Here is a 26,584-nt window from a genome sequence, read left to right as displayed (position 1 = left end):
TTAAACTGCAAGTTTGGCATTCGTTTGACACGATCTGGTAATTTATTATAAAGTTATATTCCTATGTGCTGTAACGAATTTTGAGTTCTTGTTAGGCGGAAATTTTGTATATGAATATGATTGGTTGTTCTTGTGCTGTATTGGTGTAGGTCCGAATTGAGTTGAAAGTTACTTTTATTCATATGTATGAATGATGTTGTTTCGAGAATGTATATACACGGCAATGGTAATATTTTAAGTTTCTGAAACAGTGGTCTACTTGGTGAATGAAACGGAACTGATAACATTATTCGTAACATTTTCTTCTGCATTGTAAATACTTTCTTCGCGTAACAGGTATTACCCCAGAAAATGATTCCATACGATAGAACTGACTGGATCAATCCGAAATAAATTGTTTTCAAGGTTTCTGTAGTTAGAATCTTACTAACTTTACGTATAAGATATATTTTCGCGCTTAGTTTCCTCAACAAATCATTCACGTGATCATCCCATGTTAACTTAGTCTAATTTTATCCCTAAAAATTTACAAGTGTCAGATACCTGTATGAGTTCCCCGTCTATACGTATTTGGTGTATATTTAGAGAGTTCAGTTTTCCTTCATTGAAACTCATTATAGTTGTTTTCGCTGTATTTAAGTGAAGTTGGTTTGCTTTTATCCATTCTGTAATTTTATCTGTCGTGTTCTTAAATATGAAATCATCGGTGCAAATGTTATTTGGAATTTCAACTAAAATGTTTGTATCATCTGCAAAAAGTACGCTTTTGTTTGGAACTATATAATCAGGAAGATCGTTAATGTATATAAGGAAAAGTATAAGGCCTAATATTGATCCTTGTGGAACTCCGTGCCTAATGTGTCTTAACTCTGACTTGGTTGCACGTATTTCTACATATTGCACGCGGTTAGTCAAATAGGATTGGAACCATAAATTAGCATGACCTCTAATACCATAACTACGCAATTTATTCAATAAAATTTTGTGATTAACAAGGTCAAAGGCTTTTGTGAGATCCAGAAAAATTCCATATACTTTATTTCTTCTCTCTCTCGCTTTATATATATCACTTAAAAAAGCAACTACAGCATTGCTAATTGATTTGCACTTCCTAAACCCGAATTGGCTCTTCGTGAAGATATTATTCTTTTCCAAAAAGGGCACCAATCTGTTATACATAACTTTTTCTAAAATTTTGGAGAAAACAGATAGAATAGAGATAGGACGATAATTTCCTGGGTCAGTAGTTGATCCTTTTTTGTATATAGGTCTTATTTTCGCAAGTTTAAGATCTTCTGGAAATGTTCCCGTTTCAAGAGAGGAATTGCATATATCAGTGAACGGTATAAGAAAATATTCGGCACACATTTTAAGCAAATAATAAGGAATATCGTCGGGCCCAGAACATCTTTTCATCTTCATTTTTTTAATAATCGATCTTATTTCTAACTCTGTGGTAGGTATTAAGTGTATAGGTACAGAATTACTAGATAATTTTACGTTGTTCGTATTTTCAGACTCAGAATTTGAGTATGTTTTCGCAACGTTGGTAAAAAAATCATTAAGTAGGTTTGCAATATGGTGTTTATTGGTTATTTCTTGGCCATGCTGTATTATTTTTTTAATTCCTATTTTTTGCGGTTTTGATGCGGTTGATTCTTCGTTTACTACTTGCCATAGTGTTTTGTTCTTGTTATCAGATTTAGATATCCTATTTGATGTGTGCATTTTCTTTGGTTCTTTTAATACTCCTTTAAGAATACTTCTATATTTATTAAAATATTCCTATTATTCGTCCTTTTCACAATTGTATGTAGTTGTTTCTTTCTCATGCAGGAATTAACTATGCCTCGTGTTATCCAGTTGCATCTAGTTTTGTGAGAATATACCTTTATCTTCTTAAGTGGAAAGGCTATTTCGAAATAGTGCCTAACAGTATTAATGAACTGTCTGTATTTATTGTTTACGTCATTTTCTAGTAACGTGTCCGTCCAGTCTTCCTTGCTAAGAAGATATTGGAAGTACTTAACGTTCGTTTCATGAAAATTTCTTGCCCACTTACATTCTTTTCTATCGATTTTCCGATCTTGGGGTTGAAGTGTTATGTTTATTTGAACTGCATTATGGTCGGAGAGTGATGTGTTAAGATTATTTGCTTTAAAGGAAGTAGTTTCATTATCTATTATACGATAATTTGATCTATACAAGATTCTGAGTTTTCTGTAATGCGGGTTGGAGTGTTTATAGTGTGTTGTAGGCCGAAGGATTGCAAAGTGTTGGATAATAATGTTAGGTGATTTGATCGTGTCAGGAAATCAATGTTTAGGTCGCCACCTAATACGATTGGTTTACTTTCTTTCTTAACTAGAGTTAACAGTTGTTCTAATTTTTCAATAAAACGGGGAAAGGAGCTGTCAGGTATTCTATACATGACTATTGTAATGAACCTATGTCCTGGTTTTTCGATTTCTATTACTGCATGCTCAAATGTCTGTTTCTCATTTAGATACATGGTGTTGTTTTTTACCTTATACTTTAACACTTTTCTCACAAACATTAAAGCACCACCGCACCTACTGAATGTCCGGCAAAATCCACCAACACATATATAATTTGGTAGGACTGTATACTCTATTTCACCTTCCCTCAACCAGTGTTCGGTAATACAAATTACATCTGGGTTCATCAGCTCACTGTCGTTTCTAATTAGTATGTCTAGTTCATCTATTTTATTTCTAATGGATTGTATATTCTGATGTAGTACCTTTAGGTCAACTGTATTACATTGGTTTGATAGCATACTGACCTAGAAGAGGTATCTATGTCGATGAGTGAAACATTTGTCACCTCTTTGATGGTCAGATTTTCATCTAACTTAGATACATGTTCCCCATTAACTACTTTAGAAGTGATATTATAGTCTCGTCGCATAAAAAAATCCTGAGTTTTTCGGGTAATCGCCTTTGTCGATTAGTCACACGCATACTACTACTCGGGGCACCTACTGTTGAATGTATATGTTTCTTTTTGGTGTCATGCATTGAGAAATTGGGAGGATAACTTCTGCGTTTCTTTTGTTGTGTTCCGAAAAGATTTCATTGCCTTCTGCGTTTGTTTTGCTTTGTTCCGAAACGTTTTCATTGCCTTCTGCGTTACCATTAAAGAAAGCAGCCATGGATTGGGAACTCGCAGTAGATGTATCTGTACTCCTTTTTTTAAAGTTACATGTTTGGTGTACTGTCTTTTCACTTTAAGATTTACTAGTGTTACTGATGTACGCCTCAAATTGTGTAGCATCTTTTTTGCTACTAATAACATTTGGCTATCCTCACTGTGCATTTCAAGCAATCCATTCCCCATAGCTAAACTAAAACTTACGTTGGAGAACTGAAATGTGTTCAAAGCTCTAGAAGCATCTTTTACAACTGTGCATTTAGACGTTACATTTGTATTATTAGTAACCTGTTTGCAGGCTAAAGATTTTGTTTGCCCATTTCTGTACTGTACTATACTACATGATTTTGCACTTGACTTATTACTTATTAATTGATTTACCTTGTCTACGATGAAAAGCTTACCTCTGCTGTTTAAATGTAGAAGTAAGCTTCATTGCTATCAGCACCACGTCAGCAAAAGAAACAACAAAGAGCGAAATTATCTTTTCAACTCAACTGACAGACACCATCATTCAAAATACTTAGCATTTGCATGCAGCATCAGGCTGAATAAAATTAATACTGAAAAAATATGAAACATCATATGGGGGAGAGAAGTAGATTAAAATCTTAGGGATGTATTTGACTAAATTTTGTTACTCTAAATCATTTAGGGAATGTTGATTTTAAAAGTATACTATTGTCACCAGAAGAGCCTATAAATGTTAACCTTTTTCGAAAATCCAGGGAGGGTCTATTGCCCCCTCTTGCCCCCCTCTGTGGGCGCCTATGGTTATATAGAAGAATACTTTTTCCCCTGTAGTAATGTGTTGAATAAATGAGACCAGTTGAAGAGATCTGCGTTGTATCCGAAATGTGTAGATTTTGTAGAGAATAGTATAGATATTTAGAAACACCGTAAATGTGTGTGTGTGTGCTTTATAGTATATGAGGAGTTCTCTGTACAGTACGCAGCAAAAAACCTGCAACATGAGCATGTAAGTTTATTCTGAAACGACGAAGTATTTTGCTCCAAAATAAGTGTGCAGGGGTGGACGCCGAGGTTTCTCCTCGCGTGATTCGTGCCACTTAGACGTTATGTTGATTCCCTGGGCTGTTAGGCGTAGTTTCACAATAAACTTACATGCTCATGTTGCAGGTTTTTTAATGCGGACTGTAAACCGGGGAAAGCAAGTGAATTTAGAGTACTAATGCATGCATAAAATATAGTAATTCATATAGTAATAGTAGTTCAATATACCGTATCAATAAGCATTAAGAAAGCAGTCTAGAACTGCAATACGAGGGCCACTATTTATATTTTGAGCCTAACAATGAAAAAACAGTAATTTGTCACTGAAAATTGAGTTATTGTTTTTCGAAATATTCTCCTTTATGATCAATACACTTTTGCATTCGTTCGAACCATTTGTCAAAGCATTTTTTTTTTTTTTTTCAATCTTCTTGAGACACCTCCATAATATGGTTTTTGAACGCATCAACGGCTTCTTCCGCCGACGAAAATCGTTGTCCACGCAATTTATTCTTGACATTCGGGAGCAAGCAGTCGTCATTGGGTGCCAAATCAGGACTGTACGGCGGATGACCCATTAATTCGATTTTTTGAGTGTTCAAATAGTCGGTTCCGACGGCGCTTGTTTGTTTTCCGTATTTGTCCGAAGACCTCCGTCAAACAAATTGTTGTATACCATTCAGAATTGACCGTTCTACGTTCCTCTAAAGGCAGAGTTGCCACATGACCAGTTTTCCTGAAAAAACAGGCGACCATTTGTTTCGATGTGCTTCGAGCGCGAACAACTTTTGTTGGATTTGGTTCATCTTGAAACACCCATACAAGTCGACTGCTGTTTACGTTCCGGCTCGTATGCATATATCCATGATTCGTTACCTGTTACAATCTTATATACGTCTTTTGAAGCACCGCCATTGTATTTATTGAGCATTTCTGTGCACCAATCGACGCGAGCTTCTTTTTGAGTTTTTGTCAAATTATGTGGTATATAACGAGAACAAACCTTTCTCACAGCTAAATGATCATGCAATATTTTATATATGTTGGTGGAACTAATGCATAGGGCTGCCTCAATCTCACAGTGTGTCACATGACGATCTTCCAGTTTTGCACAGCATCAATGTTTTCTTGAATAACAACTTATTTTGGACGACCTTCGCGAATTTCGTCAGTGAGCGAATGGCGGCCACGAGTAAAATCGTTATACCAGCGTTTCACAGTGGCAAAGGATGGAGCTTCGTCGCCAAATGTGGAAGTAAGTTGATCGATGCACTCTTGTGTTGATAATCTACGCCGAAAATCGTAATAAATCATCGCACGAGTTAATTCCATTTTTCTATTGTCACGCAACCTTCAAGTCAACGTAAACAACACAAATAAAGCTACTGACAAAACATTTGAAGTACGTTATGGTCAACAATGTCAAACGTTTCTACGCAAACAAAAAATAGCGCCTAAATACAATCAGTGTTGCAACGGCTCAAAATATAAATAGTGGCCCTCGTACGTAAGTGAAGAAAACTTCGCCTCCTAGTATAGCGTCTGTAACGGAACTACATGTATTAAAAGCAAATGCCTTACTTGTGTTAAGTAGTTATGGATTCATTTGGAGACTCAAATTATTTTCGTTCGTATTGAGACTTCCTCTTCTAAGTTAGCAGATTTCTTTTATACAATTTAAATGGAATTTCAATTCTCATAGTAATAAATCTACAATGTAAGGGTATATGCATTCCCAGGGTGCAAGGAATTAAGACATACTGCATCACGGTTAATTTCTAAATAATACATGACATGACTTGTAGTACACAGTCTTTCACGATGTTACTCACTTATGATTATAATAGTTTTTATTGTACCAAAATCGACCCAAGGGAAGTGAGCAGTGTAGAACTCCCTCTAACATAGTTATAATTAATGGTAGTATCAATAGATTGTGTATAACATTACATAACTATCGTTTTCTGTGTGTTCAAACAGGTTCCAAAAACTTTTGAAAGTAACGATTATCAGTGGTCAGCACATCCCAAAACCAGATCAAGCCACTGATGGAGAAATTGTGGATCCATACGTCAAAGTAAAAGTCATTGGTCACCCAAAGGATAAGCTGAAGAAGAAAACTAAATCTGTTAGAAACAATGGTAAGTATATTATTAGTTTGTAACAGAGAACTAATGTTTTTGTAAGTTTATGCAACGATTTCGTGTTATTATTATTAGGAGTCACATAATTTCATCCAACGGTTCGATGTTCTAAAACTGGAGGGGAAAAGCAGGTAAAGGAGAAGATATTGCCGAAAACAGTAGTCTCGAACTCTCGAAAGCAAATACTCTGGAGCAAGGACGACTTACTCTGAAGTAAGGAACAAAGCAGATCGGAACAATTTGCCAGTTCAGCAATGAGCCAAACTATGAAGTTAAATGGGGGAAGAAACACTCATTGACGGGCATACTTTTTCTATGCTTGCGTGACTAAACTTCATTCTGAGCAGTGCCAACTGAAGTACATAATAATAAATTTATAATATCTTGAACAACGAACAAAACCGAAACAAGGAAGCATTTTAAAACCCCTTGTTTTTATAAGATGCACTAAAAAGGAGAAAATAATCCCTTTAGTAGGGTTAAATAAAGAACTTGGGCTAAGACTGAAAGCATTGAGCGCTTTTCCTAAAGCTAGGTTGCCATGCTGCAAGAATCTTGTAACTATCGAAAAAAAAAAATCTTGCAATCTTACAATAATTCTCCACGTAAACATAATCTTGAAAGGCACATGCAACATTTTTTTTTCCCCATTTTGCAAGGAGTCAAACCTTGTTCAACTTTCTGGGTCGTGTTACTTGCTACCTATTATCACGCTCCCACTGATATAAAGAAAAAAAGTTTCGCTGCTTCAGAAACAACTGATTCTTTTGGACGGGGAGGGAAAGCGCACCAAAATACCGTTTTTAATGAGGAGGTTCACTATTTGTCCACTAGAGTGCAGTGCTGCATGGGTGGAGATATCTTTCTTATTTTCAAAAAGTTCTAATATGTAATTATAAATAGTAAATAGAAAAAGAGGTTGCAAGATTTTTAATGATAACAAACAAGATTCTTGCAAGCATGGAAACCTAGCTCAAGGTTGAGAAATGAAGATTTTTTAAATAGATATTAAGGACGTCACTAAACACTATACCGCGCCAAATTATTTTACCTTTAGTCTCATTTCTTCATTTTACACAACCAAAAAATAATAATAATAAAAATCTTTCTGTACATTTTGTAAAAAACATTGTTTTCTTAGTTTTTTTGATGGTTATTATTTTTACGTTTTAGTCTGTCTTCAAGATCCTACAACAATTCTTTGCTCCTAATTTAACGTGCAAATACTACATGATTTGAATGTGTAAGCTTACATACTTTATTTTCTAACAATATTCTACAGGACTTACAACAGTCCATTCAAAAGTTTTGCAAAAGAATATGTATATTCACATAGAGGCTTCGAACCAGTACTGAACCACTTTTCACCTATTGAAGTAATACTTACATAATCGATTTTTCCTACGCTTATACGCAATTTAGATACATGTGCAGGAGAAGATGGCATTCTTGAGTTAGTAATTAAAAGGCGATCCATAATATTGTTACTACTGCTTTACATAGAAATGCAACTTTTATAAATGAAGTATTACCTTTTATAAATGAAGTATTAGTCTGAAATGGTTTAATGTAATAATTTTTACCTACCGTTTTTCTCAGCGATTAGTTTAAATCAGATTTAAAAATACAGGTTGCATAAGAAAATTGGTATGTGTAATTACGGATGGTAATTATCATAAGTTACAAAAAGAATTCTTAAATTAACTTGACTGCACTTGGTTTGTATATGCACGATGTTTGTGTCAAAAATAATTACATAAGTAGTTGTATATTTTAGTAGTATCCATCAGTAGCGGTGCGTGGTCTGTAGAAGCACCGGTTGCAATGTTGCAATATCAAAGGTATTTAGGTACGCGCAAGTGTTATCTTCCCCCAGCATTCTTGAGTCTTATCCAAAAAATATTTATGAATTATGAAGAGGAAAGTCCTTTTAAGGTTTATTTGTATATTTACTGACTAAACTATATTCTTTAATATTAATTTATATATGTAAGCTATTTCATTTTCTTAACAATACTATCAATGGTACATTTATACCCTGTTTATATACAAAATTCTACACTCATGTTATTGAACAAGAGATAAATCGAATGTATAGCATGTGCTCTAAGCCATGACTGACATCGTTAACCCAAAAAGAAGAAAAAAGCAAGAAAATTACATATATTTATGACACAGTTAAACAAAATTATTTAAGTAAACTATGCATTATTTTAAAATGGAAGTATTTTCTTCGTTCCTTTTCGAGCTTCAATTTTTTCTGTGACCATTGAAATCTGAAATGCTGCACGCCAAGTTTTTTTCTGGATAGAAGGCATCACTACCGCAAATATTTTCCGCTTAATTTTCTTTAGGGTCAAGAAACACCTCGCTCCTCCGACAATATGCATTTGTTAGCATTTCTTTGTATGAATATAAGGGACAAAAGTCTATTTTCAGTAACCACGTATTTCTGTCTGCTATTCTACTATAAAGAAGCATGAAATCTAAGATTTTTTCCTTCCAAAATGAAAAAAAAAAAAAAAAATAATAATAATAATAATAATAATAGTTTAACATTCCAGCAATTTAGACTAAAGAAGACAGATGAGTATTGAAAGTGAATGATTTGAGATTATTTTTTTATGCTCTCCTCCGGAAATTGAACACGGGACCATGTGCACAAAAGAGACAGAGCTAGGAATTAGACCAGTAAGTGGTAAGACATTTTCTTCTTGAAGACTCGATCGCCCCCCCCCCCAGATTAGGATATTTTTTTTATTTTAAAAAGAATACCTATTCGAAGAATTTTCACCTTTGTATTATAAATGTAAAATAAAAAAATATTGACTTCGAACGACCTCTCCCCAAATATTCCGCCTGGATCTGCCCCTGCTACCACCAGACGTGTACTTGTTCTTTGCAAGTTTGTGTTGTGTGAATAAAGCGTCTAAACCTCACTCACCCTATCAATTGAGTCAAGCGCTGCCAAGCGGTGGAATTCGTAACTATTACAGAAGCTGACTATATACCAGTTGCGGAAGAACGTGCAACTGGAAGCGAGCAATACGGGAGGATAGCAGCGACGCAGGAATAAATCCACTTCCCCATGTTAAGAGATAGGAGCTCGCTACCATATGCTCAATGTTACTGCTTCCAGTGGCAACGCTCGCTGCAACAGGAAATGTAAATCACTTTCTTTCTTTCAGTTTTTTAATTGAATTTTTTAAGAAATGCATCAATACTGTTTCTTCGCTCAAGAGCAAAGGTTTATTTTTTACTGTACACTACTTTAATACTTAAAAACATCTTTAGTATTAAAAAAATACCCGGTTGCACAACCATGCAACATATAGTATCAGCCGCCGCTGGTATTCATACTTATGAAACTAAAAATAGGATTAATTTTAAGGTACTTTCACGTAGGTTAAAGAAATCCGTTACTTATACAGATATTTTGCTAGTATATAAGCAAACAATAGTAATAACTAACAGAAGATAACACATTGTTTTCGAGAGAAATTAAATAAATGGTTTCATGAAAGACAAATTCACATTTACTGTAATGGTATGAACAGATCAAGTAGCTGCAACAGCTGTTAACCAAAAAGTCAACCGTAGGAAATGTTTTGTAATCCGTGAAATATTTTGATTCTGTAGAACATGGTAATAATTAGGAAACGGGAAAAGTACGTAGTGGAATTATTTTGTAGTGGTTCACATCATGTTTGCGCAATCATAACTCGAGCATAAAAATCCAAATACCATAGGTATTCGATATGAGTCAGTTGTAGCACCTACACTTTCTTTTTCTGAATCGCAAAATGTAGAATTTACCAACACAGTAAAGTTACTGTAATATGTACCGTATGTAGATAATAAATTGTTATGGCAGGAACAGGTACATGTATAGTAAACAAGAAAACTGACCCTGGTTACGTACATCATAAATATTTTAGTCTTAATCCTTAATCTGCAATGTATCATGTCCTTATACTATGTCATATTATATTCTCATATTTTAAATAATATATTACCTTCTTGGGATTTTCGACATAACTTTGACACTCATTCAAACGACCAAACATAATAAGAATAAAAAAAAAAAAAATACCGAAACGGACCCACTGTAAGAAAGTATGTACGTTATTGGCTACAGTGAGTTTCTTCATTGTACACTCATGTCCAAAATGATTGTCGCATATCTATAACTGTCTTCTTGTAAGAACATAGTTTGATAATGATTTTGCAGGGTACTTTCCCTACTGATACTATGTGTATAATCGGGAAATGTATATTTGTGGTAAATTTCATAGGAAAAGAAATATAAATACGAAAATTATAATGAGTAAAATAAAATGTTGCTAAATGGACAAGAAAATTTTATTTTCGTTTTATTGTTCTTATTTACTGCTCTTTTGACTTGAAAAATGCCACATGCATGTCTTTGCTGATTATACGCATACTAACATTATAAGAAATACCGGGCGAATTCGTTATCAAATTATATTCTTAGAACAACATATTTATAGACATGCGACAATAATTTTCGACATGAGTCTACATATCTCCCCCACAGAGGTATAGGACACTGTCACATTTGTTTAAATTTACAGGAGATCAATTTTATCATGCCAATTGTTGCTTTTATTTATTTTCTGCTACTGTTTGTTGAACTATTATAACAAACCGTTACCACTACGTTCTTTATGGACCAAAGTATGATATGCATTTGTTGTATATTTTTAATTGATACGTTGTGTATAACAAACTGAATTTTGACAAAAATGGACATAGTGTACTATACCTGCGAGGGGGAGATATTTGAATTAAAATAAAATTACATGAGAATACCTGTTTATTTCTAAAAGAAATAGTGTTCATTTCAAAACATTAACTCCTAATTACAATTCTGGATTTAGAGACCGTTCAAAAATTTTGTGGCTCCTGATCCAAAAACTAATTATTGGCCAAGACCGCAACCTTTTCATGCATTTTTTTTTTAATCATTCCTAAAATTCTTGGTCAAGATTGCAATCTTTTGGTCCATTTTGTGGATCAATTCTAAAATTCTTGGCAAGATCGCAATTTTTTGATCCATTTTTTGGATCATTTTTAAATTTCTCGGCCAAGATCGCAATCTTTTGATTCATTTTGGGACCTTTCCTAAAATTTTTGCTTCTTCTAAATTCATCTACTCTTTTATACCGTACTGAAGTCCCAGCGTGGTCCAGAGCCTTGATAGTTTCCTTCTAGATAGCTTCGGCTTTTCAATAAGACTTAAAACAAAATCAGTAATCCTTTGGACTAAATATATTCAAACAACTTTGTACCATAACACAAGAATTACTTACTGAACTCTGTGATGTTAGTCTCAACACAAGTGTTGCATTCATGTGATATTCTATTTCTATATTCCGAAATAATAATATACTAACACCCCTGCAGAAGATGTGAATCACAGAAAAAGTAAAATTAAAAATTACAAGAGAATCTGCAACTTCCGCACCATTAAGAGAAAGAATAACACTTTAAGGTGTATTATCTTGCTTTAATTCAACAAAACCTTTATGATACCAAGTAGTGAAGTTCATAAGGCATATCTTTGTTCTGTGCGGTGGTAAGCTACATTTACCTTATGTGGACGTAATCATTTTTTCTTTTATAGGCTTTAACCCAAGGTGGGATGAGCTATTAGAATTTCCAATTCAAGTGCCACAATTAGCTTTAGTGAAGTTCGTTGTGAAGGATTTCAGTACAACAGGAAAGAACGCAACATTGGGAACATATGCGCTTCCTTTCACAAGCATTCAGCAAGGTAAGTGGTCAGAACTGTAAAATCATATTTATGCTTATAGGCTATGTTGAGGAGAATCCGTTTCGTACATAGTTGAAGTTGTTGTTCACTGTTGATTTAATCTGTACCTTTACCTCTGTTACGATAATAATTCAAGTTTGAACGTGTCATCTACTTTTTATCCTGAAACTCTAGTAGCTGCAGTTCTATACAGGTATGACTCACTATACCAATGGACTAAGATTTTCCTCTATTTAAATCGTACTTTTGACATTAGTACTTGTTTACGAAGTCTTTACTATCCCTTTTTGCAAATAACTTTGTTTAAAATTCACAAACCTAAGCTAATCTCCTCATCAACAATAAATTATTTTCAACATTTCTTCTTCTTAACAATATAATAATAATAATAATAATAATAATAATAATAATAATAATAATAATAATAATAATAATAATAATAATAATAATAATAATAATAATCCATTTTTTGGGTCTTTTTTGTAAATTTGTACGATAGTTCTTACACTAATACAGGATCCTCTAAGTATTCTAATTTACATGTATTACTTGCTGATATTTCAAAGGAGAGCAGCTTTTACCAATAATATCAATTACTCCTGACAAGTAGCACTGCGGGTGTAATAAACTGTTCAAGTTATATTCTTCTCCTTGAGCTTTCAGATATTTAATGTTGAAGTAACCAAACTGTTAATTAAAGTTAATATCTGTTGTTTTTGGTTGAGTTACTGTTCAGTAGGGTAACGTACTCTAGCAACCTACCCGGAAAAATAGAATACGATGTAGGTTCAAACAGAAGAGGAGGATATATTGAGTAGTGTGCTTTTCAATTAACGTTGTTTTAGTTTCTTTTATTTCTGAGTACGTATTTAAACAATAAAACCCATATAATAAGAGATAAAAGACTAGTTAAACTTATCATTTAAAACAAAAGTATAGGACATAAATTTAATGAAGGACTATTCAAATGGATTGGGCTGTCCCGTTGGTAAATATTTACCGGTCTTGTTTGGTGCGGCCGATTCTGGTTTGGTTTAGTTGAGCATGTAGTTCGGATCCCATGCGCAACTGTTGGTTGCGTCTTACGTAGTCTCGCTGCGTTAAATAAAAATTAAATAAATAAATAAAAAAAAATGGATAACATACAACAATGTGCAAGAAAAATCGTGGTCAAAGTGAGAAGTGATTCCCATAATCCGTGGAAAAGCCCGCATTGACGTCCAGTAAGCTTATATTGTGCATTTAATGGGATTAGAAGAGCATCGTTCTTCACGAGCTGTTGCTGCCGGGCAGAACGATAGGGTCGTGCCTGTACTGCCAACAGTTAGCACGAGTGCCCCTAGCAATATAAAGAAACAGCTGGAATTTGTCAACAGAAAAGCTTTCGATTACCACATTGGCAATGTTAGACGGCATACTACATTAAACCATCAGAAACTGCAAGAACTCGGCTGGGAGATTTTAATGGACCCACTGTATAGCCCGGACCTGGCGGCATTAATCTATATATATTTTTCTCAGTTTCTGCAGAACTTCCTGAATGATGTTAATTTAGTTTCAAAAGTGGCTTGTGAAAATCACGTGCATTTGAGGGAGAAAGCCATCGATTTCTATTAATTAATAAGCTATCGATTTATATTGGTCTCGAGTGCAAATAATTAAATTTAACTATATACTGACATCGAGGAAAATTCACGTACGGGTAGCTTTATGAAACCTCATTTTAAGGATTCTAATGATTCTATGAAATGAGTTAAGCCTGCCGTTTTTCGATGCTAGAAAGCGGTTAGATAAGACTTAGGTTTTGATAAAATGCTTATTAAGGGTGACTTCAAGAGAACTTTACTTTCACGAATGCTTCCTTGTGTCCTTTAGCGTGTAAAATTACTTCCTTCATATATCAATAGCTTTGTAGTTCAACAGGATAGTCATTGGAAAATCGAAATGTGTGAAACCTTGAAAGAAAAATGAAATGTAATCTTTGAGTTTTACGTCCCACGGTTATGCCGGTTAGGCTAAAGGAGACGGTGATGATGTGTAATGAATGAAATGGTGGAATGAAGAAAGTGGGAGGAAACGGGAGAACCCCGAGGAAACCCACTCACACGGTGTTTGTCCACCACAAAATTCACTTGGCAGGGGCTGGGATCGAACGCGGGACCCCAAGCACCAGAGGCGAACGTTCTACCACAGAACCTTGAAAGAATTCTATTATTTACATTTGTTTTGCAGTTTTCAGGATAAATATATGAATCAAGTAACATAATTTGAGAGCTATAGCTTTCTTAACAGTAATTAGTGTGCTTGAGATACTGTTTACCATCACACAACTTGACAGCTCATTTTGTGATACCATAATTGACGTGGTTTAATTTTTAAAGACATTAAGGTAAACAATGACTAATCAATTATCCAAACATTTTCTTTACTTTTAAATCTCATGGTCATGCCTTTTAAGCTGAATAAGATGAATGATCATTGCGAATGGATTTTGATCAAACATTCTGGATGGGTGAGGAAAAAACATTTTCTGGAAGATCGTAAGTGGGGTAAAAATGTCTGCAATTTACGGTGTTCTGAAACTATGTGAATTGACCGTGAGTAGGAAACAAATTTAGTTTCAGTTAACAGAAACGAGCTGTCAAGAAAGTGGTCGGTCAGTTACTCGCTAATGCCTATACCAGTCCTTAATTACTTTTTATTTATTTATCTCCCATATTGTATGGGTTTATGTGCTTTAAATGATCTATGAGAATTTTTAATATACTTGTTCTATTCAAAAACTAAATAAATAAATAAATAAATAAATAAATAAATAAATATGAACTTTAAAAAAAACTCAGAAAAGTAATTATTTTCTTAGTCTGTATAATATATAATTTTATCTCAATTTCTGTTAAAGTGAGATATTATGGAATATGTGCTTTAAACTCATTTATAGTTTATTCGTTAATGACAACTAAATTATTTCAGAAAGAAAACAAAAGTTCTCTATTAAACTACATATTCTTCTAAATGTTAGTTACAGAGTATTTGCAATTCGTATTTGCAAACAGCTCGTATTAACTGGAATCGTTTATTTTCTGCGTGAACCGTGTTTTACGTAGTGTATAAGAAAGAGACAAGGGGAGACGTTCTTCTGAAGAGAAAATGAGGAGAAAAATATAAAAGAAAACAAACTGACAGTTACTTTGGACATTTCTGTTGGTCATTTCAAAGGTTAAATTTTTCACGTAACCTTGTTTCTCTTGTAAATGTAGCTCCTCTGTAGTTATTTTTCTGTCTATAACAGTCTAACGCAAAATAAATTCTAGCGTATTGGAGAGCTCGTCTACTCTCGTGGTTATATTTTGGAAGAATTTTCTTAAGTGTCAAAATATTTATTTGTGCTAATGACAAAATGTCTGCTAGTTAAATTTCAAATTTGCTAACAATTATGTTGTTGATTCAAAACAGTATGTCATTCAGAATTAGCATAATAAATATTTGCAATCACTCTACGTTTTAAACACTACGTTTGCGGTAATATCTTCCAAATGCTCAATTTACCACAGTATCAGTGTCTACTTTGTAATAATGAAAGAATACAGTTTTCAAAACCAATTATTCATTGGTCTCTTGTCATATTGAATCTAAACGTGGGAAATTTGCGTATCCACAAATTGCAAAACCTCATTTTCAGACACTTACTCCGGTTATTCACTAATCGAACATATGTTTTCAAATCAATATAGCCGGATATGTATGATTTTTATTGTCGAAGTAACTAGCAAAAACGTTCCAAAAATTAAGTAGCTCATTGCAAATTGGTAACTACTGTACATATTTACATCATGCACAAGATGTAATTTGAAAATATTTGAGAATATTTTAACATACATATCTAAGCGATTTGATAGTAGTTTGCACTGTGATATCACGTTCCGTGCATTTTCCCCAAACTAATTTATGTTGCAAGAGAAAAATCGGTCAAAATGCATTATCTAAAATTATATATATATATATATATATATATATATATATATATATATATATATATATATATATATATATATAATTGGGTTCCTGTCACCACGGCATGGCGCGTCCTCAGGTTGCGGATCGAGGAGAAGGCCTCTAGATATAGAGGTTAGCTGCGAATATACTGAATAAGCAGTCGCGGACAGACGGTTAGGAGTGGTCCTCCAGCTTGGGGGTTTGGGTAAGGCTAACACCCTCATCCTGTAAAAAAAGGTACTTGTTCAGAAACATTCACAAAAGCCTCGGACAAGGACTGATAACTTGGCACGACCTCGGCAAAAGAAAATGGACATGAGATTTGGAACATGGAATATTAGAAGTCTTTATAGGGCAGGCGCGTTAAAATCTGTTACGAGTGAGTTAGAGAAATACAGGATGGACCTAGTAGGAGTTCAGGAAGTTAGATGGGAAGGAAATGGGTCTGAGAATTCCGGAAATTTTACGTTCTTTTACGGGGAAGTAAATAAAAATCACCAGTTAGGAACAGGGTTTTTCGTTCACAAACGAATATTACCAGCAATTAAACGGGTTGAATTTGTTACTGACAGACTTTCTTTTATTACTCTCAAGGGACGGTGGTGTGATATTATTGTTTTAAATGTACATGCTCCAACTGAAGATAAGGGTGACGATATAAAAGATAGTTTTTACGAAGAAGTGGAACGGATATTTGACCAACTCCCGCGATACCATATGAAGATTCTATTAGGGGATTTCAATGCGAAGGTAGGACGAGAGGATATTTTCAAACCGATCATAGGGAACGAAAGTTTGCATAAGGAAAGTAATGACAACGGTGTTAGACTCGTGAACTTTGCAACATCCAAAAACCTAATCGTAAAAAGTACAAAATTCCCACATCGCGACGTTCATAAATACACTTGGACATCACCAGACGGAAGAACACATAATCAAATTGATCACGTTTTAGTAGATAGAAGAAGGCAATCTAGCATAATTGACGTCCGGTCGTTTAGAGGGGCTGATTGTGACACTGATCACTACCTGGTAGTAGCGATAATACGGGAGAGGTTATCGTTCAATAAAGGTAATATTCAATGTCCGAAAACGGAGAGATTTAATTTAAAGAAATTAGAAGCGAGCCATGTAAGAAAGGAATACCAGATTGAAGTTTCGAATAGATTCTCGGTTTTAGAAGACTCGGAGTGCACTAGTGTTGAGGATACTTGGATTAAAATTAGAGATAGCATTAAAAGTTCAGCAGTAGAAAAATTGGGACACGCGGAAATACGTAGAAACAAACCATGGTTCGACCAAGAATGCATTAAACTAGCAGAGAAGAGAAAACAGGCAAAATTGCGGTGGCTACAAAATCCGAGTGAAATAACTACACAAAATTTCGCAGATATCAGGCGGGAAACTTCCAAAACTTTTAGAACAAAGAAACGCGATTTTTTGAAAGCTAAAATTAAGGAACTTGAAGATAATAGTAAAAATAAAAATATTCGGGACATGTATAAGGGGATTAACGAATTTAAGAAAGGCTATCAACCTCGTGCTTATATATTAAAGAAAGCTGACGGAACAGTTCTCACCGATACGGATAGCCTCTTAAATAGATGGAAAGATTTCTTTGACGATTTGCTGAACACGCAGCCAAAAACTAATGCGCGTGGAGAAAAGGAGATACACACCGCAGAACCGTATATTCCAGAACCCAATCGAATAGAAGTAGAAGCCGCTATAAAGAAATTAAAGAAACACAAATCTCCGGGTGTGGATGAAATTTCGGCTGAGTTAATTTTAGCTGGAGGCGAAAAATTGTGGAACAAGATACACAAACTCATTCTCCTTATCTGGAACAAGGAAGAATTGCCACAAGAATGGAAAGAATCAATCATTGTTCCAATTCACAAGAAAGGCGACAAAACTGACTGTAATAATTATCGAGGCATTTCTCTTCTGTCAACATCCTATAAAATCCTTTCAAATATTCTATTAGCAAGACTGACCCCATACGCAGATGAAATTATTGGAGATTATCAGTGCGGATTTAGACGAAATCGATCAACTATTGACCAAATATTTACCATTCGCCAAATACTCGAAAAAAAGTGGGAATACAATACGCCGGTACATCAACTATTTATTGATTTTAGAAAGGCTTACGATTCGGTTAGGAGAGAAACATTGTACAACGTTCTTACAGAACTTGGAATACCGAGAAAGCTAATTGGATTAATTAAGTTATGCTTAAGTGAATCCCAAAGTAAAGTCCGGGTAGGAAAATTTTTGTCCACGAGCTTTCACGTCGAAAACGGCCTGAAACAAGGAGATGCGTTGTCGCCATTATTATTTAACTTTGTGCTGGAATACGCTATAAGGAAAATCAAAGATAGCAACCAGGGCCTAGAGTTGAACGGCATTCATCAGGTGATGGCATATGCTGATGATGTAAATTTAATAGGGGATGATAGGAGAACAGTAGAAATAAATGCAGAGATCTTATTAAATGCTTGCAGGGACATGGGTTTAGAAGTAAATGCAGAGAAAACTAAATACATGGAAGTGCGTCGGGACCGTAATACTGCAAATTGTGGAGGCGTTAAAATATTAAATAATACTTTTGATAAAGTGGATACTTTCAAATATTTAGGATCAATATTAACAGACGAAAATCATATTCACGAAGAAATTAAATGCCGACTAAAAGCAGGGAATTCGTGTTACTATTCGATTCAAAATCTCTTGTCGTCGCGAATTCTGTCGAAGAATTTGAAGCTTAAAATATATAAAACGATAATCATGCCTGTTGTTCTGTATGGTTGCGAAAGATGGTCACTTACTCTGAGGGAAGAACATAGACTGAAAGTATTTGAGAACAAGATCCTGAGAAGAATATTCAGACCCAAGAGGAACGAGAATGGGGAATGGCGGAAACTTCATAACGAGGAACTACATAGTTTATACGGTTTACCCAACATTGTTAGGGTCGTCAAGTCTAGGAGGCTTAGGTGGGCAGGCCATGTAGCTAGAATGGAAGAAAGTAGAAACGCTTTCAAAGTCTTGACTGGAAGACCCATAGGAAAACGACCATTAGGAAGACCTAGGCGCAGATGGGAGGACAATATTAAGATGGATCTCGCAGAGATAGGAATACAAAGTAGAAACTGGATGCAGTTAGCTAAGGATAGAAGTCAGTGGAGAGCTTTTGTGAACGCGGCATTGAACCTCCGGGTTCCATAGGCCATAGAGTTAGTTAGTTATATATATATAATATTTATTGTGTGTGTGTCTGTCATCAATTTTTCGCATGGAAAGGACCTACCTACGAGCACCAAATTGGTTCGCGATAGATCTTAAGCAAAACTAATCGCATACGAAGCTTTCTTCTTCGATTTTCGGCTCGGAGAGAAATTTACTGGGGTAAAAGAAGATTTGTTCTTCGTTATTTATTTTTCTCGCCTATATTGACAGGGACAACGCACATTAGTGTCAAATTTCATAGTTTTCGGAGTCACTGAAATTAATAGTGACTTCTCGATGCCGTTCCGACGGGGAGAGAGTGGGAAACATGTCCAAAATGATCGATGTTAGTGTCGAATCCATACTTTTCGAGATCTCTAAACTGATTAGTGACAGTCCAGTGATACTTGAAGTCCAGTTTAGGCAAGAAGGAACATGTCAGCTGGTCCGGGAACTGACAAGAGCAACGCCGAAGACGTTGGTCTTCATTATTAACTATTTCATTCACATTGATAGAGGCAACGTTTAGGCGTTGCTCTTTCTTATTTATTTTACTCGTTTCTTTGCTTTCAGGTATTTTACATAAACTTTATCCTCCCCGTGTGAAGAACTGGTATTCCAGCTAATAATTGAAATAATTTTGAAATGTAAAGGTAATTGATTTCCTATGTTTATACTAATATTGTTTCTGTTTACAGGCTACCGACATATTTACTTAATGAATTACAACAGGGAGCTTCTGACGCCGGCTTCTTTGTTTGTACACATCAACATAACGGAGTAACATCGCATCGAGCCTGTCGCCAACTAAATCCTGTACTCATGGTTTAGCTTGCTCAAATTGGTTGCTTAACTCTTATTTGCAATTCTGTGTAACAAATGCACACATTCGTTTTAAAAATACGATTTTGTGCGCCATCAGGCGTAACATATATTTGCCAAGTATCTTGTTATTTTAACATTGTTTTCTTGAAGTATGAAGTATTATGCTGCTTAACGTGTAATAGTATTATCCGTATAGATATACACGTATTATTCCTTTATTCCTGTAATGTAGTTTTAATTTTTTAATTTGTTTTATTATTATTCTAACAGCCACTGCAGGTACTTTAATCTCAGAAAAAAGAAAAAAAAATATGGTCTAATTTTATGTACTACGTCATTCCATAAGAGTTGCACTGCAGCACAAATGTCTTTTATGCATTTTGGTTTAAAGCTTTAAATGATCATTTTGTCTGTGTTACATTTCATATTGTTATTTACTCGATTGTCTTAATTCGAAGAGATATACATCTGTAAGCTATCTTCTGATCGTAATAAAAGCTCTTGTTCTTTCAAAAAGTTTGTGTTGTATTCTAACGCATATGCTTTTTATTTATCCTTATTTGATAAGTTCTTGGGAGGGCAATACATGTCTTGTAACCAAGTACTGAATTAAATTGAATTATCAAGGAATTTCGATTGTTTAAATTAAATTTTATCATTTTAAAATTAATAACACACAGTTGTGAAGCATAATTTCGAAATAATAAAATTGTTTGTACAGTACCTTAAGAAACTGTTGACCACATATCTAACTTGGCTATCAGTTTCATTTAATCGTATATGAGTGGAATCGTGCAGCTACCTATGTGGTGATTCCTTTCCGTAAATTGGCCACACTTGTATAACTTCGTTTGATTCAAAAGTGATCAATTTACGTTTGACTCCGCATTACATATTCATTGGATAAGTATTTTAAATTACAATTGTTAATTTCAAGCCGGTATAATTAATTTTATATCCCCAATGTAATATACGTTGGTAGGTGCCAGAAGCAACAAAAAGAAAAGGAATATACACAATACAAATTTTTAGTAGGCTCAGTCTTAATTCAAACTGTCCACCTTGAGCGGTCAGTCACGCTTGGAGGTCCTATGATCAATCGTCAATGGTAATTCGCATACTCAAGAGGATCTTGTATTGCTTCGGGAAACATTTAATGGAAGCAGTGTTAGGCTGTCGTTTAAAACCAATTTTGACATCCAATTTGGGCCATTGAACATAATACAGGGGATTGAATAAAGATTACTGCCCGGATATTTGTCCAATGTGATAAAATATTGTACATGTACCAGAAGGGGCCATATTTGAGTTGACTATATGTTTTTCTCAGGCACAAAATACTGGTGGAAAACCGAGAATACATTATGATGTTAACAAGTCGTCATATGTATTGGATTGCTGTGATTGAAATGTCAAACTGACATGTCTCACTTTCAAAGGACAAAAATAAATAAATAATGAAATAAAACCGGAATAATGGTTAGTCAGAATAACCTTCGACTGTATCTACAATCTCTGTCATCAGTCGGCCAACGATTCAATTCCATGACTAAGGAAGTCTGGAGTCTCGATGCAAAGAAGTGCTCAACTGCACGATGAACTCCCTGGTCACCAAGAAAGTTATTCTTTGCCAAGAAGTGTTTGAGATGCCGGAAGAGAAGAAGGTGGTGGATTGGAAAGATGTCAGAACAATACGGTGGGTGAGGAAGACTTTCATCTACAGTTAATGGAGTTAATATAGTTACATATAAAGACTTCTCTATCATAACGAGAAAAGGTCAACTGTTTGAAAGGAATTTTTGAATATAGTTAATATATACCTCGAATTGGGTTGTCATCAGATCATTTTCATAAAAATGCCTATCCTAAGGTAGAAAAGGGAGTCCAAAATGTGTGCCAAAAATGCAGTTAGGAAGATGCAATTTTTGTGTATAAATTTCTTATTAAAAACGAGTGGATGTGTGTCCAAGCGTTTTCAGAAATTCTGCTTAGAGAAAGAGAACCTCTTTAACAGTTCCTCAATATTTTAAGAATGATATCGAGGTCGTATGTCTCATCACACCAAAACGGATGAACCGTTTAAAATTATGTCTTTTAACATAACGTATTTACCAATTGGCTTGGGTTGGGGTTTTTATCATGTGACATCCATTAACATATTTATCATAAAAAAAAAATTAAAAAAAAAATAAAACTTACGCCAAAGATAGATTATCTCACGAGCACATAATGTTAGAGAGGTGAAACTTGGTATACAAACACCTTATAATAATATTATTATTGTTATTATTATTATTATTATTATTATTATTATTATTATTATTATTATTAATAATAATAATAATAATAAAGCACTTTTACGGTGGAAAGAGAGAAACTTCCAAATATTTGTTCAATATACGTCAATGTTGTCTGTCTAATCATCATGGGAAAACGGGGAAACCGTTTAAAATGAAGTTTTGAACATATTTAGTATTTACTAGTAAATGGTTAGCTGCTGCCCGCTGAGAATTTGAATAAACTTGGACACAATTTAGAGCCTGGTCAACTCAGCCCAAATGTAACATTCTAGGTGGAAGTGCGCACAGGGACAGAAGTAATGAGAGTGTGAAACATAATTTGATGTGCACGAAGATAAAACTTCTATAGGGTTTCCACACTTACTTACCCAAAATTACTCGTCCAATTCAACACATTACTCACAAGATTACTAATTAACAGATTACTCACCCAAGCCACTCGGTTGATTCTTATGCATCTCTCAACTGCTTAGCTGCGCTGTAGTTGCTGCTGACCGATTAAAGCTGCATCATTTTTTTCTTATTGACTTTCAATGCTAAACTTTACTTCAACTCCCCATAATATTCTTCCGTGTGTACTACAACCTGAAATTTTCTGTTCAGACATAGTTGTCTATTCTCTAAACAGTGTCCAAGTTTGCCATTGGTCGCCAGTTGACTATTTCTTAGTTATCTCGAGCCAGTTTTTTTTTTTTTTTTTTAAATCATATTACTTTCATTACATTGCATATTCTAAGCGGGGAAGAGAGGATTAAGAATGTACACCAAACAATGGAGTATCTCACAAACCCTTCATCATAGGAAGATGAAATTCAGCATATAAACTCATTAAAAGTATGCAAAACGTGTTACACCACTTCCGAAAATTCCGCCTCTGGGGAGAAAGTGGGCAGTTGCTACAATATCTTAATTTCTCATTTTGTAGTCATAAATTGGCTAAAGTCAGGCAAGAAAGGTTTAAACTGTTGAAAATGAATCTTGAACATAGCATTTGAATTGACTTAAGATTTTGTCGTTTCGGTTTGGTAGAAATACGTATCCTGTTTGGGGGAAGGGATGTAAATATTTCACAAATATTTCCAAACTTGTTTCTTCTCTTGGGAAGAAAGAGAATTTCAACTAGGTTGTGTCTGGCTTTTAAAGATTTAATCAGTCAGTCAATATTTTAAAAGAAATTGTTTATTCTACTTCATGATCTTTAAAATGTATTGAAGGATGTTTTGACCCTATATTAGGAACGTAGATGCACAATTATTGGAAACTAAAAATCCTAAGTTTAATTATGGCTCACGATGGTTCAGCGAGAGGTCATTTTATATATCCATATTAGTGAATTTGATCTGTTTTTAGGTTTATGTGGAAATTTCTCCATATATGGTTCTTAGATTAATTGAAACACTTCACGGATCAAAAATAAGTTATCTCCCCTCAATCTTATGAACTCTAAGATTGATGGGTTAGTCACTTGAGAATTTAGCATCCCATTCAGCACTGAGACTATATGATACATGGACCTACAGTTTAACGTGGGACCTTGAACCAAATGAGCTCCCACCGGGAATTAAACCCAGGTCTCTCGCACCGAACTCTAAAACTGGTAGTATACTTCGATGTTTCCACATCATCGTTGTAACAATTATTTGTAAGTTCATTATACATTTGTCATTGTCTTCCTTAGCATTAATGCAACCATAAAATGTTACTTTTCTTTGGAATTTCATACGAATGTTTTCAAATGGAATATAAAGTCTCAAGATACATATTATCTTTTCGTTAGCTAACAACGCTAGATTATTGACTATATTCTGATTAAATAGTGGACGAATCCCCCCCCCCCACAAAATACTGAAATTCATAAAGGTGTCAGACGAATAGCATATAACTAACATTTTTTTCTTCCTTTTTATGGTTTCACACACAGACCAGTATTCCATTGGCATGATGCATATCAGAATTTCGTTTTAAAAGTATCTTCACTTCATAGTAAAAACAGAGAGAACGCACACATTTCAAAGAACGCCTGAGGTAATATTTTTTTGCTCTTTCGTCCTATAGCATTCAGGGATGCTCATTGAACAAATTGTAAATGAGAGGTCATTGAGTCAACAGTCTCACATCTAAATAAAGTTGACACTTGTCATACTTTTTTTTTTTTTTTTTTAAAGAAAAAGGAAGAAAATGTGATTAAAATTATATTTGTATATGTTAGTAGTAAATTATTTCTTTACAAATATAAATTAATAGTACCCACAATGAAACATGATTCAATAGATAAATCATAATATTACTCTGATCGTTAACACATACCTTCACATTCAATTATTCATTCATACACTCAGTGGAGTATACTGTCCGTGGTTTTGGCAAAGATGCCCAGAACTAGAGGCTCTTCAGGGTAACCAAGTTTTAACTTATAAAAACGGGACCCATATGAATCGGGGGAAGGAGGGGCTGTCAACCTTTGATTTCCATATTGTATCGTGTATCACCAATATTTTCAAGTTACAAAATACACAAATAACGCACTCAAAAGTTCCAAGCACTCAAGATCACCTAAAAATTTCAGTTATCTATAGCGACGTGAAACTATTTAGTTTAATTTCCCATGGTTATGCCATTTGGGCTAAAGAAGACGGATGATTAAAAAAAGTGAATGATTGTAAAATTAACTTTTGTGATCTCATCGGGAATCGATCCCAGGATCATGTGTACTAAAGCTACACGCGCTGACCACTAGAACAATGGGGTGAACTGCATGTACTAAAACTTTTCAATGAGTTTTGGTACGAGAAATAGCTCCATACATAGCAATTGTAACGATAAAGCGTAGAGTTTGCTCTTATTATTTATATTTTAAATAATACTTACTGGACACTTCGTTGTTTTTTCTAGAAGTGGGACATTTCGATGTCCCGCTTGATAATCAAAAGGAAGAGGACGTCTGAATACCTTGGGCTCTTAGTTTTGATTGCCGCTCAAAAATGTAAGATTATTTATCGTGGTAAGAAGTTTTTTCACATTGCTCGAGATTTTTGTTGTCTTAGAACTGTGAGGAAGTGGTTGAATCATCATACAGAGTAGGGAGACCGGAGAATGGACCAGTAGTGGAAGATCGCAAGCAACATCAGCAGTTAAAGTTGTAGTTAAAAGAGAACAGAACCATTCTTTGCGGCATTAATCTGTCTTTAAACACAAAGCAGTTGAATTAGCGTGTTCACAGGAGGCATTAAGGCTACAGTTTATTGCAGCTGAACTCACCTCACGTTCAGTCCAGATATGGCTCAATCCATACGACGTGGTCCAGAGGTGGTTGCTCGACCATCTCCGAAAATTATAAAAATTTGAGTGTGAGAACCTTGTGTAATAAAAGTTCAATAACATCATTTACGTTGTCGTATGCACAAGTGTTCCTGAATGGTGGTCATCTTTGTTGTCGGTGGAGTGCCATTTTTTTGCATTTGCAAGCGTTTACGAAAACTACAGTTGCTCAGGACGTACGTATCAGACAAACTCCAAACAGAAACGAATGTTTATAGGAGAAACTGAGGTACACGGAGAACATATACTCTTGCTTCTAAATAAATATTCAAGGTTGCAAAGCAATACATGAAATCTCCAGAAAAAGTACAGAAAATTACACTTTTAAAGGGACTGTATTTTGGAATGGCATAAAGTGGGAGGGGTCATAAGTTTTGTGCTGAATACTATTGCATGCAAAGAGTCTGCAGAATTATTCACAGCTATGATACTACTGGCATCGTAGATTTGTAAGGGTCCGAAAGTTGAAGTTTGTGATTTTGATGCCATGTTTGGGACGTGATATCTCAGGAGGCAAAGTGCTAAAAATTGCTGCTTAGGTCACAAAGTAATTCTGTATGTGAATAAACTATTGCAAAAAATCATGACTGATATTACATTGAGAAGAAAGTAAGGGCATGGTGAAAGCGCGAAGAAAGCAGGTGTGTGACGATGGTCGTAGCCCGCAAAAATTTAAATGTTTTGATATGTTTCATACTAGATCTCAAAAACTACGCATGGTTCAGCAATTAATCCCGCTTTTGTTTGTGTTCAGTTGTGAAAAAGATTGCGACTGGCGTTTGTTT

General features: G+C 34.7%; 1 protein-coding gene across 7 annotated transcripts in view; it reads left to right on the top strand.

Moving 5' to 3' along the window:
* LOC145688155 (1-phosphatidylinositol 4,5-bisphosphate phosphodiesterase delta-4-like) overlaps positions 1 to 20,811 on the top strand; it is a 429,611-nt gene extending 408,800 nt beyond the window's left edge. For all 7 annotated transcript variants that reach the window (XM_081761973.1, XM_081761970.1, XM_081761972.1 and 4 more), the window contains exons 14-16: positions 6,169 to 6,329; positions 11,980 to 12,129; positions 20,055 to 20,811. In XM_081761973.1, coding sequence (XP_081618099.1) covers positions 6,169 to 6,329; positions 11,980 to 12,129; positions 20,055 to 20,140 — 397 coding nt within the window. In that variant the 3' untranslated portion in view covers positions 20,141 to 20,811. The remainder of the gene's footprint in view (positions 1 to 6,168; positions 6,330 to 11,979; positions 12,130 to 20,054) is intronic.
* Positions 20,812 to 26,584: the final 5,773 nt, after the last annotated feature.

This window comes from Thermobia domestica, chromosome 6, assembly GCF_964235325.1.
Source record: "Thermobia domestica chromosome 6, izTheDome1.hap1.1, whole genome shotgun sequence".
NCBI classification, from domain to species: domain Eukaryota; kingdom Metazoa; phylum Arthropoda; class Insecta; order Zygentoma; family Lepismatidae; genus Thermobia; species Thermobia domestica.
This window is presented reverse-complemented; position numbering and strand designations above follow the sequence as displayed.